The following is a 17,054-nucleotide window of genomic DNA, read 5'->3' as shown; positions in this document are numbered from 1 at the left end:
TTTAATAACTAAAGGAACTACAATAATACAAATATAAAGCAGATAAGGCTCTTTTTTTACATTTCCCCTTTTCTCCTTTCCCTGTGCAATGTTTTACTTGAATATGTTGGAGTGTTTAGAGTAGTCCAATAAATGATTACATTTATGAGATCAGTGATAATTTTTTTTAATATTTCTTCTGTGGTACACACTATATACTATCTCAACATCAATGTCAAATCAGTTTTTAACTTTCAAATCAGTGGTTAAACCGAATTTCTTTTTTGGTGACATTTTTTCCATCTTGTAAAAAATGACAAAAAAACAGTGTTAATTGATTGTACAAACCACAAAATCTTATTGTTAACAATAAGTTTTTACACTTTTAAAAACCTTATTCGTCAATGACCCACATACATAATATGAAAAGTAACACACACTAATTGCAGTTTTGCCTTGAAATGTTTTTGTTTTTTTTGTAAAATCTTGTAAGCCGAATTTTCAGATGGTGAAAATGTAAGACAAGTGGTCAATTTCTGCTCATGATGGCATGTTTTCTTCTTTTTGTCTTAGATTCGGGTTGACGGTCCTCCTCAAGGTGGCGTGCAGTATGAAACTCTGCCGGTGATCAAAGATGGAAGCCCTGTTCTCAGAGACATGGCCTTTTCCCTGGACAACAGCTTCATCTACGTCATGTCGGAGAGACAGGTCTGAATATATACATGTATATTCTCTCCCCTCTCTGCTTCTTTCTTCCATTCATAACAGCTGTAGGACGGAGAGAACGTGACAGCATCCATTAATGAAAGAGAGAAATGGGAAGAGGGTAGAGTAGCTGTGTCAGTGAAGGAGAGAGTGATGGAGGGACAGCTGAAGGAGGAGAGATGGAGAGAGAACAAGGTCACCCTCCCTTGACAGCATAATGAAGAGAGAGAGAGAGAGAGAGAGAGAGAGAGAGAGAGAGAGAGATAGAGATGGGGAGAGACCCTGCTCATTTAATATCAATACACACAACACTTCCCATGGGATGCATTGCAGAGTAGAGGTGGGCGGTATGAGTCATTTTATATCACGGTAACCCTATACATCAAGATATTATGGAAAACACTTGGCCTCTGAGTCAAAAAAGGGTAATTGTGAAGTTATTTCTCAATAGCGACTTGTACTCTTGTAATTGCTACTTTATTATATCTCACAGTAGCTATGTTTCCACCCAAAGTTGCGGTTTTAAACTTATTCGCAAAATTGGAGTATCGCATAAACCATTTGTTAACAAAGCAGCGTTTCCATCCCATGTGTTCAAGAGAGAGAAAAAATCATCACTTCATGGGAAATTGGCACAAAACACCTGTAATAAAAATGGAAGCCACAGTGGCTCTTCTTTCCTACATCATTAATAACGGAACACAATAAACCCTGTCATGTTATCTTGTGTCCGGATGCTGGTGTTTGGGAACGTAATCATGTGAGACGGTTTTAAACCAAATCATTCTGATGACAGACTTTGGCTCAGGCATTTCAGAATGATCAAACAAACATTTGAGATGCTGTGCATTGAAATTGGTCCACTGGTTAGTTATCCAATCACATCCACCGGTGAGGCAAAGTCACATGAGTTTTTTGTTGTGCACTTATTTATGTCCTAAATGTGTTTCCATCGTAGTTTGTGCTTAGTTATGTCTTCTTATTGGATAAACAATATATCTACCTCACTTGAGCACATTTTTAGGCACAATTTTAGATTTGATGTGTATCTTGGTATTTTCCATTTCGATATCCCAAAATGGATGTATAAATAGGTGGATGGAAACATACCTTAGTGTGATTATTTCTTCAGAAGTTATTTCTTGTTTTTTTGCACCTTTTTTCTCACAGTTGCAGCTTTTATCTCACAATGCGACTTTATTTAAGATGATTTGACATTTTATCTCTCCTCAATGCGACTTTTTTCTTATTTTAAACTTAATTTAAACAATTACCTTCTTTCTTTTTTTACTCTGAGGCAAAAACAGTCTTCCATAGGCTATATTTATTTTTACTGTAGTAATGTTGTTTCACATTATATATCAAGAGTCTCAAGATGGTGAAACATTATAAATGCTATTGGATGATTTGAGCAGTGGTTTGAGGGTGTTGTAAAATAACCAATAATTATAAAGTAAATCAGTTTAACTAGTTTAATGCAGCAGAGTTAATTATTCTTGCCTTGACAAATATATACCATCATATTGCCCAACCCTGTTTCAGACTATAAAATAAAGAGAACCAAAGGAAGAAAAAGAGAGAGACAGTCTCTAAAGAGAAGGAAAGGAAACAATACTGTCTCTGCTCAGAGATGGATGACCAGGCCGGTTGCTTGCGTCTCCAGGCTTTTTTTAGCATCCGTTGTAGAGGGTTGATATCTCCTCTTGGGATACACGTGGGCAGTGGGATGGGGTCGGGTGTGGCGGTAATGAGAGAGGTGGTTTAATGCACAGTGGGCTGACAGGTTCACATCATATCGGTACACGGGCGGCCCGCTGGGTCAGCCCCACTGGGCATCACGCATAGCAGCAGATGAGAGGAAAATGGAGGAAGGAGAAAGAGAAGGAGACTTGTTGAGTCAGCACTTTGTGTCTACACCCTGTCACACTTATCAGGCACATAGTGACCCCAGCATTTTATCAACTTTGTGGCTTGAGTCCAGGGCCCTTGCATCATCTGCTTTTTCTCTTTCTTTCTTGCTAATATTGCTAATGTTGTTAATAAAACATGCTTTATTTTTAAAGCTAAGGTTTCAGTAAAGCTAAAAATATTTGCAGGTAAATAAGTTCAAACTCTATTGACAACATCTATGGTATTCTGTCAATTACCACAAATATATGTTTATGCATTTAAACTTCCATTGTAATTTTGCTTTGTTTTACAAACTGAGGGAAGAGTCTATTTTGACTTTATATTGTTTGTGACTAGTTTTCAAGTTCTCAGGGGTTTTCTGTGGACTAGTTCTCAGGGGTTTTCAAACTGGGGCCAAAAAAAGTATTTTACAAAAATGATTTTTTTTTAAGCTGTTCAAGTTAATGTGTAATTTTGTTTTTTAAATATATATCAAGAAATCCTTTTTTTAACAAATTGCTTTTGAATGTTTACTGTGATAAGAATTTCTGATTTGAATATGCTACATTTTTACATATATAAAAAGTAACTTAATACAAAGTACAATTTTTTTAAATTAATTTGCTTAAGCAAACTTTTTTATTCTATATATATATATATATATATATATATATATATACATATATACTTTTTTATTCTATATATATTTATACTGTTTTATTTTCTTTTTTCTTTTATTAATTCCATTATTTTCAATTCAGTTTAATTAAAAAAGTAGAGCAAAATAAGTAAAATATGGAAAATTATTATGCAGTTTTTTAAATACTTGTTTCTGATTGGGCAGTTGTGGCAAACTGTATAAACCATCATCCGAGTCAATTGCTTCTTTATTTTATTTTATTTTATTTTATTTTATTTTATTTTATTTTATTTTATTTTATTTTATTTTATTTTATTTTATTTTATTTTATTTTATTTTATTTTATTTTATGTCAGGGTTTTTTTCCCCAGTTTTTATTTATTTATTTTTTTATTAAAGATGAGACTTATATTTGTCTCACATAGTGTAAATGAGTCTGTATAGGTGACAAATTATAGCTGCCTTTTTTTATTTATATTTTTGGAAGTGGGATCATCATATTTGGGGGTCTTTGGCATCAAAAGGTTTGAAAATCCCTGTTCTCTTAAGGAAAACAAATGTAGCTGTTTGGGATTAGGCTGTGTATATAAATTCCTGTGTATCTCTTCACTAGCGCTGAACAGTCTTTAGGGAATCATGTTCGCTGAAACCTCATAAGATTCGTCCCTCTCATGCAGTAATTCAAACCGATCCCATCGTAAAAGAGCCATAAGCACGTTCCATCATTTCTTCACCCACTTTTGTCCCGTTTTAAGTGTTTCAGGTGATTAATTCAATATTACAGCTTATTAAACGACCACGTTGAGAGGCATCGCTGAGCTCAATGAGTCCTTTCAGTCTGACTCGGGTTGAATTGCTCTCGGAGGTATTTCTCTTCATAACGCCTGCCGTATCTTCTGTGAGTTGTGTCAATATTCAGGATGCAGGTGTGAGACGTTCTCTTGTTGGGCTGAGAGGAACAAAAAAATGTTGCTAAAGACCGCACGGCCCCCGTCACCCCAGCACGCCGCTGTTTGAGGAGTCAGTCGGCGTAGTCACACTTCACACTTCACAAAATGGCTGAACTAGAGTAGTTATTGCAGCTCTGTGAGGATGTGTAGGATACTGTCTATATGTTTACTGGCAAAGTTGGCAGTAAATGACAGCAAAAAAAAAATGTCTAAAATGTAAAAATAGGTGAAAACGATTGATACTGGTAAAAAAAAAAAAGGAAGGAAGAATAAAAAATTAGCTGAATTGATATCGTCCAGATATATTGTGCATCGCTTAGTAATATTATAGCATTTTTTACTTTGTCATGATCTAGTCAATCTGGTAATGGATAAAATACTTAAATGTGTTGTGAATATTATTTTATGTTGTTTTAAATGTAGTTGCACCCTTTTTTGTGACTAAACAATGGTTATGTTTAATAAGGCTTGTGATTAATGTGAAGAATGCAGTACACATTGATATGTGGGTATAGATAGATAGATTTATTATAATCATATATTTACATGCATGCATGCATGCATCAGACACCATGGGCAGCAGTGGATTTGCGGTTAGCATTCAAACATGCTCAAACCAGCATGTCATTTTACTATATGCACACACGCACAGACACTCCATCTTTACCCACAAACGTTTCACACCACCGCCATTCCCATTTGGCATCTATAATTCTTTTCTATGATGCCATATATTGTGCATTTCTCAAAGACTCATAAATACAGCTCATTCCAAATGCATAGCCATCCCTCACATGCACACAAATAGTCTAGAAACGGATTGCCTCACACTGACATAAAAAGAAATACACACACACACACACACACACACACACACATGCATAGACTTTAGGGCTCATTGTCTCAGTGTATATGTACGAATACCATGTTAATGGTCCGTAGTTATTGGAACTGAAAGACAAATGAGCTCCAGACAGGTTGTGTCCACAACCAGAGCAGTCAAAAAATACAGGTTATGTCAAACGTGTTTACACAGAATGTCTATGAAGGACTTGGAAGCAGTCGGTGTCTATGAAGGGCTACAGTCTTAGATCACGCAGGCGGTGAGATGGTGTCCTTTCTGTGGTAATTCATAGTCTTGTGATAAAGTGCTGTGGCTGTTTGGCTGGGGAAGGGAGCCAGAGGCTAACAGCTATGAAAGGTCAGAGCTGTTTCAGCTGATAACAGCTTTACAGAGACAGAGGGGAGAGAGTGGCGAGCGAGGGAAACAAAAAGGGAGTCGTTGAAAGAGACATGGAGACTTAGCGATGTCATGCACGTTTGCTAAATGTGTGTCAAAGACTGTTTCAAAAATATCTCATCTAGGTTTTACATTCTAACTGACTGTAAACAGTCTTTATTTGTCACCTCTCTGGCAAACTGCTGCCATGCGAGTGGGAGTCTCTGTTTGAAAACCTAGTGTGCTGCATAGATGGCATTCTTAATCTGAATAGTGACAGAATTGGTACACTCTACATAGGAAAAAAAATTATTTATATGTTTTATATATATATATATATATATATATATATATATATATATATATATATATATATATATATATATATATACAGTGCTATGCATAAGTTTAGACACCCATACTAAAGTTGACTAAAAAGGAAAAATCCAACCTTTAAGGACACCAATTTTCTTTGTGAATGAATAATGTATCGTAAATAAATAAATGTTCTTCCTTAAAATACAGGGTGCATAAGTTTGGACACCCCTATGTTAAATTCCCATAGAGGCAGGCAGATTTTTATTTTTAAGTATTTTTTAAAAAAAATTTTAGGATACTATGCATCCTGATAAAGTTCCCTTGGCCTTTGGAATTAAAATAGCCCCACATCATCACATAGCCTTCACCATACCTAGAGATTGGCATGGTTTTATTTCAGTTAGCCTAATAGCTGGTTTGATTTGCATTGTGAGATGATCTTATGGAAAGTACTCCATGCCAATCTCTAGGTATGGTGAAGGCTATGTGATGATGTGGGGCTATTTTAATTCCAAAGGCCAAGGGAACTTTATCAGGATGCATAGTATCCTAAAATTTTTTTTTTTTTTTAAATACTTAAAAATAAAAATCTGCCTGCCTCTATGGGAATTTAACATAGGGGTGTCCAAACTTATGCACCCTGTATTTTAAGGAAGAACATTTATTTATTTACGATACATTATTAATTCACAAAGAAAATTGGTGTCCTTAAAGGTTGGATTTTTCCTAATTTTTTAAATTAAGGCATTAAGTTCAGTTTCCAAAAGATGATTTTTTATTCCTCTTTTTAGTCAACTTTAGCATGGGTGTCTAAACTTATGCATAGCACTGTATATATATATATATATATATATATATATATATATATATATATATATATATATATATATATATATATATATATATATATATATATATATATATATATGTAATTGTTATTATTGAATTTACACACATACACAAACGCTGGGTAGTAACTGATTACATATAATTTAATTAAAGTACTTAATTTTTGGAATCTGATTACTTAATCGAGGTTACATTACATTTTGAAATATTCGTAATCAGACTAGTTACTTTTATATTTTACTTTTATTTTTATGGTTACTAATATATTTTCTTTCTCTTTGTATTTTTATATCAGTATGGTACAAGATTATCCTATTCAATTCAATATGATAAACGAGTTAGGTCAAAAGTAATCTAAAAGTAATCAAAAAGTAGTCATATTAGGTTACCTTAAAATGTGTAATGGACTACGTTACTAACTAAGATTTTTGTCTTGTAATTTGGAATCAGTAATTGCAGTAAACTACAATTTGTAAGTAATCTACACACACTATACAGAGCACACACACAAACACACATAGAGAGATAGATAGATAGATAGATAGATAGATAGATAGATAGATAGATAGATAGATAGATAGATAGATAGATAGATAGATAGATAGATAGATAGATAGATAGATAGATGTATTCTATATGAAATGTCTATAAATATCTATATATAAATATATACACACATATTGGTAAAAATGTACCTTTTATTCATTTTTTCAGTATTGAATAAAATATGATGTGTTGGATGAACGTTTGAGCTGAGCTCTCTGGTTTTTGGAACAGTGCTTATGTGTCATGTGTACGACCTCACAATCAAATGAGGCCTGTGCACAAGCAAAGCCACACCTGCTGCCATATGCAAATCCAACACATGTAACCAACTCCAGCAAACGCTACGGCCCTGGTCTCGCTCTCATCGAAGCGTGTAAACCAATCCCTTATGCAAACTGCGAGGAGGAAAGAAATATTGCCTTGCAGGTTTGTCTGACTAGCCTTTTTGCATATCAGCACACAAAACTCAAAAAACAAAGACATTTTTATATGGTGAGATTGTACAACACTTTTTATTTTCTATTTCTATTTTTATGAACATACAGTAGCACATTATCTCTAACTTTAATTGAAAGACCTGATGCAGATAACTGAAATGGCACAACAGTGTGACAGTTATTTTTCAATCAGGCAGGATAGGGCTTGAGAATAGATTGTCACTATTTTGATTGGTCGTTTAATCAGTCGCACAATAAAATTGTTATTAACTCCCACCGCATTAGTGGCGAACGATTCACAATGAATCATTTACTCATTTAATTGCTGGGGCCATAGGTCAAAACCCACCAAGCATCCATTCAGAGCAATGAAAGCATAGCTTCAAAAGCATGTAATAAGATGTGAACATGTCTGTTGGCAAATGCCTCTTTTCTAAACATGCATTATGAGTCATCAGTGTCGTCCTCTGAAGCTTTGCACAGTAGTTTGATTTTGTGAGTTGGCCTTAGAAACCCGACTTGAGATTGATCTGACGTTGTCCATCCCACGCCCACTATTAAGAGTGGCGTGACATTTCCAATGCCGTGACTAACGTGGAGAAGCTTGTGAATGAAGTGTTGACTTTCACAACCAAACCAGATTCTCTGCATATGTCGCTGTCATTCACATAGCCGTAAACGTTCAGGCTGAACTTGGGAATCCAAGATCTGCTCCTTATCCTCGCCCCTTCTCTCGCCTCCCCACCTCAGCTCATAAAAGCGACGTAACCGAGATCATCAACCAAATAAAGGAGCCTCCGTATTTCCACCCTGGCAATTTCTCTCCCAAGTGCTCAGCTGTGAAATTTAAAATCCATGCATGGCTTCCCTTTTTCCCCGTCTTGAAGAACCCGATTATTTGCTCTATGTCTTTGCATAGCGTTAGCCTCCTTTGGCGCACACACATACTGTACTTCGAGTCTTATGCATGTATTTACCGTTTTGATCTCTCACTCACACACACGCACCGAGAGACACTCTAGGCCTGCACTACCTTTGTCTGGGAAATGTGTAGGAAATGAACTGTGTGGTTATCAAACGCAGGGAAATGGGATTTTTCACCCGGAGTAAGATTGTTTAGAGGCCCTCTCCTCTCTTCTACAGTCCATTTCCAGACAGCTCCTAAAATAACACTCTTCTTCCATTATCGAGCTGAAGATTGTCTCCACGTTCAGTGCTGACCTAGCCAAATTTAGAGCCATTGCATTTGGTGGCATTTGTGATTGAATGTAACATTTCTCCAAATAGGGATAGTGTAATTTGTAACATTTTTAAGTAGCTTGAATATAGTGAAAAAACTGTGTATACAGTGAAAAATCCACTGTATACATTAGTGACATTTTAGTCATTTAGAATTTAATTGAATGTACTATATCACCAACTTCTAAGTGAAACTTCTAAGTTTTATGTTTTTTTAGGATAAAATAAGTGTCAGATTGTCAGTGTTTTGTTGCCCGATTGTCGTTTTACCGTTTAATCAGTCATACAATAAAACTTTTAACAACTCATTAGTGGCAAACGACTCACAATTAATATTTTTTATACAGTATATAATGTATTTTATAATGCTGAGGCCATAGGTCTGAACAGCCCAGCCCAGCCCCTGACAGCAACATGAACTTGCTAGTGCTACTAGATACACAGACATGCTGCTGTGAGATGTAAGATATGCTGCTGCTGCATAAATAGACAGATAAATCCCGCAGTAAATCTAGACAGGTGGAGCTGTGGGAGGTAGAGGGTTTCAGGGGAACTCTAAGAACAAGCTATATGACTTGCTTACAGCAAACAATGAACCAGACTATTTAAATGTTGAGTGAGCAATCTCATTGGCTGCAGGATCAACAGAGGCCAATCAGCTTGTGTCATGCGATACTGATGTAATTGCTTGTAGATTGCATGTAAAGGACCTCTCAGCCTGCGCCCTCTAGAGTTTCATGACTGAACTACACACATACATACATACATACATACATACATACATACATACATACATATAAAAAGGTATCGCCCAATTTTATTAACATTTCTATTCTAGCTGTGAAGCCTACATTTATGCAAATATTCAAATGTCAACTAAGTGAAATCCTGTCTGCGCAGATAGTGCCCTCAAGAAACCATATCTAGCCTGTGATTTACGCCTGGTGCCTTTGGAGTCTCTTGTTTGCCTTTGTTTGGTTTGAACTGGCCCTCATCCTGCATGCAGATTGAGTTGGCCGACAGCCACTGGTTTCTCTGTGTCTGTGTGTGTGGCGTTCTGTAAATGTGTGCGCATGTGTCTGGATGTCAGCGTTTGGGTGACTGTAGCATGGTTAGGGGGATGGGGGTATATATGATGAAAGGGCTAACAGGAAATCAACAGAGCAGAGGATGTGATTAATGAGAACAAAGCAGCATTAATATTCACTTAACAGAAGTGTGTGCGCACAGCTCCTGATTTTTATACACAATGCGCAGGAAAAGACCCAGAGCCTGGAATTCTGTTTTGCCGTTTTCCGTTATTGACTAGCTCAGCTAACAATGAGCTAAACTGAGGAATTGTGCCCAAAGTTCAAGCAAATTTGCCAATAAAAAAGTGCCTTCTCAGCATCAGATGCCCCCTAGCATTGCCTTGACCCCTGGTCACCTTGTGAAAGTGCAGCTGCTCTTGCTAAAAAATGGGAACAAGGAGTGTGTCTTGACCAGCGACCTCTTTTCTCCCCTCTATCCACCAATCACTGTCATTCATGCTGCCCTGGACAAAGACTTAGATTAACTGTAGCTGCCATGGTAATTGACGGGGAAGAATGAAAATGTTCTTTTTTTAAGCATAAAGAATGAGAAAATGAGATCCATTGTATTCATGAGAAATTGGACCAGTCCAGCTTATCCATTATTGCGTATATCTGTTTACATCACAGTAGGTTAAGGCAACAGCTATTATGAACAGCAGTTTTACATTATTTATAATTCTGATCAGGATGGTATGTATTAATTGTATTATTTATTTAAATTAACATGTTTTAGTAATGGTAAATGTAGCATACTAAAACATTTTAACATCGCATAGTTCTATAAATAAATGTTGATGCATTAACAAATATGAATTAAAAATAAACAACAGCACAAAAATAGTACATTTGATTATTTCTATTTTTTATTAAATTATTTCACTGTTCACTTCAATTCACAAAATTGAATAACCATTGTGTATGAAATTTGCTATATAAATAAACCTGGCCTACTATAATTAACATTAGCCAAGCTTAATAAATGGTGTAAAAATCCTGTTATTGTTAGTTCACGATATCTAATGCATTAGCTAATGCTAACAAATTTAGCATTTTTGTTGCTTGTTACTAAACAACTAGTTTATGAAATTAACTTGCTGTGTGTGTATATATATTAGTTCAAATGTAATATATATAGTTTGGTTTGGGGTCAGATGCAATATCCACGCCATGAAATCCATGCTTGTGTTTTTTTTGGACAATGCTAGTCTGTGACGCATGATAGTAAAAGATCATTGATGCCACACAGAGGGCTTTAGGACTGCTTGACATCTGCAGGCCATTAAATGAACAGTGATGTGCATTTTGCTATTGTCAATCATTCTTTTTGATTAGCAATTCAATCTTTCTAGTATACGCTCTTGCTAACACAATGGCAGGACTGATTGATATAAAATTGTCTGTTATAATTTTTAGGGGGTCACTGCTGCACGATAGAAAGTACAGGTAGGGGAATCAATTCCAATGATAAGTTGCACGTTTAAGTGTCAACGTGACTGCTTCACTTGCTATTGACAGAGGGACAGATCAGGATAAATGCCCCTGTCGATACGTCCCGCGTCCAGCGTTATTGATGAAGCTATTTAGCCGACTCATTCTGTGAAAGCCGGCTCCAATCTCACACTCTCTCCAGACACCAGGTGGCTTTATGCCTGAACGCCGCGTATATTGCGGTCTTCGGGTCAGCGCCTGACCTGGTGTTGTGTATCAAACTGCCAGGGTCACCCTAAAGGTCAATTGTATATTTTCACCATTGCTATTCACCCTTACAGATACTTCTTCAAGACTAGAATGAACCCTCAATGTGGAGCAGTCACCATCACATGAAATGCATCCCTCCTCTTGCATTCATGCATTCCTAATTGACTTAAGCGAGGATTTGCACTAATCAGGTTTGGTGCACAAGAACCATTGGCCAGTCCTAACCTCATTATTTGATAGCAAAACTCTTGTCGGCCCCAATCAAGTGTTTAATTAAAATACGCATCGGCTTCAAGGTGCTTTCTCTTGCCCTCCGTCCCTCCGTGTTTCCACCCTCAATGGAAGCTGCGCTGTCAATAAATAATTTGCTCTGCTGCTTGGCGAACTAGCAGCGGCTCTTGTTCAGCTGAGAATTTGGACCTTGAGGTGAAATGTCTTTGTTTTTGTTAGTAAACAGCCCGGTTGTACCCCATGTCGCCCTCTGACCCATCAGGCTAGTCCTAGATTTAGTACAGCGAACAAAGACAAGCCAGTGTCATGCTGGTTGTTATTAAGAGTGGAGGCAGGCGCTATCGGCACTGTCTGTACCTGCTGAATGCTGTTGCTGTCTCACAAGCCTCTAAGGGGCTTTCAGTGCGGTGTTGATTTAATAGTCTCAAATGAGGTGGTGGATATTTGAGATCTGCTTGCGTGGCTTGTTTTGGGGCCGTTGGATGCCTTGTTAAGAGAGCGGTGGCTCTGTGGGGGCGCAGCATAACGCGGCTAGTAAGCAGAACCGTGGATGAGAGCGGCAGAGGTAATTCGGCTTTGCAATTTTTCTGTTGTGCATCAATCTCGAGTCGGACCACCCAATGAGAGATGTCGATAGCGTAAAACGGCTTGACAAGCATTAGCGGTGATGAGTGGCTAAACACGTTCCCTGCTGTTTTGTGAAAAACGTCCAAAAAGAGTGCTGGAAAAGTTCAAATGATCTATGAAAGAGCAACCTCAGCGATCGAATGAGATTAAAGCAACAAATGTATCAGTTTTAAGTGTCTAATTTATTTGGTTTTTGTTTTTTTTCCTAAGTGTGTTAAGAGAAACATCTGAGGCAGAAGATAATGAGACATAAGATACTTCTGTGATGTAAGGAGTTTGTTTGGTCTTTATCTCTATAGGAACATTCTGTTGCTCAGAGGTTTCTCTTTCATAGTTCAAGACTTAATTGTCATTCTCAGATGTTTTTCATGTATCAACTTTGGCTCAGATAAACCACCTTAGGAGAAGTAAAACTGACTCAAATGAAACATAAGACATTCTCAGGTATTCTAAGTCAAAACTGAGAAATTTGTTTTTGACAAGCATAGGAAATCCCTTTCTTACTCCGATTTTTCTTAGCAATGTTTCATTGAAGTATCAAGTGTCTACTTAGATGCTTACATCACTCAGATGTGTTTCTATCAAAGCTCTGGAAACTTTGTGATTCTCAGAAACGTTACGTTAATGGATCAACTTGGTTTCAGATATTTCTCCTGAACCTCCTAAAGAGTAATGAAACATTTCTGAGAATCACAATCAAGTCTCCAGAGCTCTGAAACTTCTGAGCAAAAACTCTTCCTAGAGATTAAAGCAAGACAAGAAAGAGATTGCATGGTTGTCACACTAAATTCTCAGTTTTAACTCCTTGTTTCTCAGAATCATCTCATTTCTCATTTGTATCTGATCTTTATTTCCCTTAAGGAGATTTATGATAATCTGAGGCAAAGTTGATACTTAAATTATGAGAATTGTAATCTCCAGAGCTTTAACTTTTGAGCATTTTCCCAGAGATTAAAGCAGAAGACACATCTCACAATAAATTCTCAGTTTTAGCTATCTATATTTAAGAATCATCTCATTTCTCATTTGTGTCTATTTTTTTCAAAGTTTTAGAAGCATCTGAGACACAGTTGATACTTAAATGAAGCATTTCTGAGAAGAACAATCAAGTCTCCAGATCTTTTGAAATATCAATTTCTCAGAGACAGGAAAGAGATCTCCCATGCTTCTAAAACCAAATCATATCCCAGAAGTATATCATGTAGACTATCATTTGGTTCTGTTTGTATTTCTCTAAAGGATTTTTAGGAGAAATATCTGACACAAACTTGATATTTTTCCTAGAGTCACTGAAATGAACACTTTCAAGCAACTGCGCTGTTGTCGCAGGGATCAGTCGTGAGGATAGCAAGATAATACCATCTGCAATTAAAATGTTCTAGCATATCAACAGTCATTCGAGCTGTCAGCACATGACTGCATAATGCCGTAGCTTTTGTGCGTGCCCCACCACACCAAGAGGTCTCCCTGACATCCGTCACATCACTAATAATGCCGCTTCAGTCTCCTAATTGCAGGCTTTAATTGTAATAATTATTTACAAGCCTAATTAAACAAAAAAGGAGTCTCATGGAGAAGTGACTTCCAGTTCAAGTAATCAGGCTCGGTTCTGTCAAGAAACTCTGCTAGCATATTATCATTAGCGCTAGCTGTCTAATTGACGAAGGCAGTGCCGTGTGACTCGCTCTGTCTTTTTCTCTCTCTGTCTAAGAAATTACTTTGTTCCCTGTCGGTGTTGTGGAAAACAACAACCGTATCTTTCTCTATATACAGTATTTCAGGGCTTCTTTGTCTTGAGGAATGTAAAGGAACCTGAAGGCACAACAACATTGGTTAATGCTTTTAGAGTAAATTTTGTTGTTAGATGTACTTGTTCTGGCTTTTCTCAAGGCCATTGAAGCATGGTATTGGGCTTGTGTTTGGTTACGCACTTCATTCCACCAGGCGTTGTTGTTGTTTTTTCTTATTTATTTAAATCCAAAATAAGTGATCAACAAAATATCGATTGAAATCAAGAAATCAATTATACAAAACGAAATACTACTAACAAACTTATGAAGCGGTCAAAAATCACCTCTGACATATTGCCATTCAATACATTTCCACGCCCCTTTATGACATATTCAATTTTCTACATTTTCTTTCTTAATAAACAGATTGAATTAAACCAAGACATAACCAAATAATATTACAATGTTGTAACAAAAATATGAAACCAAATAAATGTTCTTAAATTGCTAAAACATTACCAGCCCATAATTGTTGTCTTACAATCAATTGCAACAACAACATTATTTTAGAAGATGGTAGATATATTTATGACTGATTTCTATATATCCCTCTTTGTTTTGCTAAGTAGCTAAATTTCTCTTTGTGAGGATAATAAATGTGTTGGCTATCAGGATAATACGTTTGTTAATATTTTGGCTAACTAATAATGGACTTGTTATGTTGCAGAGGCTATTGACTTCACCATTTCCATGTGTCTTTCAAAACAGGTTCTTTGTATTTCCGTCCTCATTCGGCTTGATCTGGTGTCTGGCAGCGATTCCGAGATACTTCTCATTAATCGAGTCCAAGCTTTTTAAAGCCTTGGCTTCGGCGATACCGGAATAACAAAACCCCTGTCCTTCTTTTATCGATTACATCTGCCCAAATTTGAGTGGAGTCTCAGGCTGTGCCAGCCCATAATGTGTCTGCGTGCTTCCAGACAGATCCTGTCAATGTATCCCTGCTGAATGTCACAGTGGGCCCAGCACTCCTCCTCTTGTTTTGTGGCGAGAGGCTGTTAATGAAGCCCCCTGTAGATCGAGCGCTTCCCCTCCTGAGCACCTCTGCAGGTTTAGCTGCCGGTCCTGGCCGAGTCCGGGGTGAAGCCCACCCCTGCTTGCCATCCCACCAACACGGGCGCTGCCAGAGCTGCATATGCTCTTTGTCTGGGTTGCTAATGGCTCAGATGCAATTGTAAACACCCTGCACGGCGTGAGGTGATTGTTTTTTCTGGGTTACTCAGCGGTAGTGGCAAGTTCTGCCTTTTCGGGGTACAGCATGTGTCGGAAGAGCGGCTCTGATGTCTGTCCTAACGCGTTGCCGGCCAACAGTGAAAAGAATCAATCTAGCAGCTCCGCATCTGTCCTCCTGTGAAGATCATTTTGCGAGAGCTGTCAGCACTAGTAGCCGTACTGATGGATGCATCTTGCACGCTTCATGTTTGTGTCATTTACTCCTGAGGGACACACTCTGAGACTCTAATGTCAGTACAAACCTTTGATATGTTAATAATACTCATATGGTCTTGGACTCACTTAATAAGGCCGGGTTTCGCATCGTCAGGTTTCCCATCTCCGCTACATGACCTGCTCTCTAGAGTTAGATGTGTAAGTTATTGACAGAAGCACTGTCTTCAATTATATCCGTTCAGAGCGTGTGATGCACCGTGAATTACCATCAGGGTGATAATACTAATGCAGCGAGCGTACGCCGAGTGGGTGATGGATGTCAGTCTCGAGTGGTGCGCTGGCACAATGCTGACAGAACTCAACAGGGAGCGAGAGGCACACTGGTGGGCGATAGATGCCAGAGACAGTGATGAATGTTGGGAAGGAAATTTCATAAAGGATTGAATGAAGATTGCCCTGGACCTGTAAGGATTTTTGAGGTTATTGAAGTATTACTTTTGTGGCTGGTGTGCACTAGACACAACTCTGGTTTACAGCAGGTATAGTATTACAAGGACACCCTTTATTTGTTATAAAAATTGTACATTTAAATGTATATATATATATATATATATATATATATATATATAAATTGACTTTTTTTGTGATTTAATTATTTATTGGAGAAAAGTAAGAATAAAAAATGTTTAAATAGTAATAGTAAAAATAGGGATTGAGTAAGGATGAAGTGATTGGGGGCTTTTTAATTAACATTTTTATATAATTTTGGTTCCCCCAAATCTTGAATATTCAGTGGCATTTTTGATGGGCCCCAAAACAATTGAATGACATTTGTCTCTAAAGTTTGTTTTGATGGAACAGGCATAGCAAATGGCAGGCAACTAATACAAGTAAACCGTGTTCTAAAACCATAAGGTAAAGAAATACGTTTTGTATTAGCTATAAGCCAGAAGCTTAAGGTGATTGGTGCAGATCCATCCAGTCAAATAAAAATGAGCCACATTTGCCTCTCACTGTGCTGGCTGGATGTACAAAATGAGACCCAAAGACAGCCAAGGCTCATTACCGGAATATTTTCATGACTTTCTCTTCGACATCGTCGCAGAAGGGTCCTGTCAGAGCGGCTGGATTAAATGAGGCGAACTGAACCGCATGTGTTTTCTTTCACGTTTTTCTACAAAGTGAGGGCCCATTATTTCTTGCGGTGGTGTTTTAGGGTTCCTTTGCTAGAGCTCATCTACCTCCTCCTTGGCTGTCCTGGAGGAGGGAAAGAAATCGGGACATGTCTCTATCATATAACCGTCTCATGATCTGTTAAGGGAATAGGAACATGGGGCATCAGTTGCGTCTGCAAAATTGGTTTTTCACAGGTCCGCAGTGGGCTTGCGGCTGAATGGAAGAATCTTGTTTATGATATGACTGGTACCAGACTGGGCCACCTGAGCCATCATGGTGTTTCCCCCCTTCTCCCCAA

At 37.5% G+C, this 17,054-nt stretch overlaps 1 protein-coding gene across 1 annotated transcript in view; it reads left to right on the top strand.

The window, feature by feature from the left end:
• plxna2 (plexin A2) overlaps positions 1–17,054 on the top strand; it is a 175,135-nt gene that overhangs the window by 61,401 nt on the left and 96,680 nt on the right. The window contains exon 3 of the mRNA XM_079849341.1: positions 553–687. Within this exon, the coding sequence (XP_079705467.1) occupies positions 553–687 (135 nt within the window). The remainder of the gene's footprint in view (positions 1–552; positions 688–17,054) is intronic.

The sequence above is a fragment of the Squalius cephalus genome (assembly GCF_949319135.1).
Source record: "Squalius cephalus genome assembly, chromosome: 18".
NCBI lineage: Eukaryota > Metazoa > Chordata > Actinopteri > Cypriniformes > Leuciscidae > Squalius > Squalius cephalus.
Note: the sequence above shows the minus strand (reverse complement) of the source record. Positions and strands in the feature narration are given on the sequence as shown.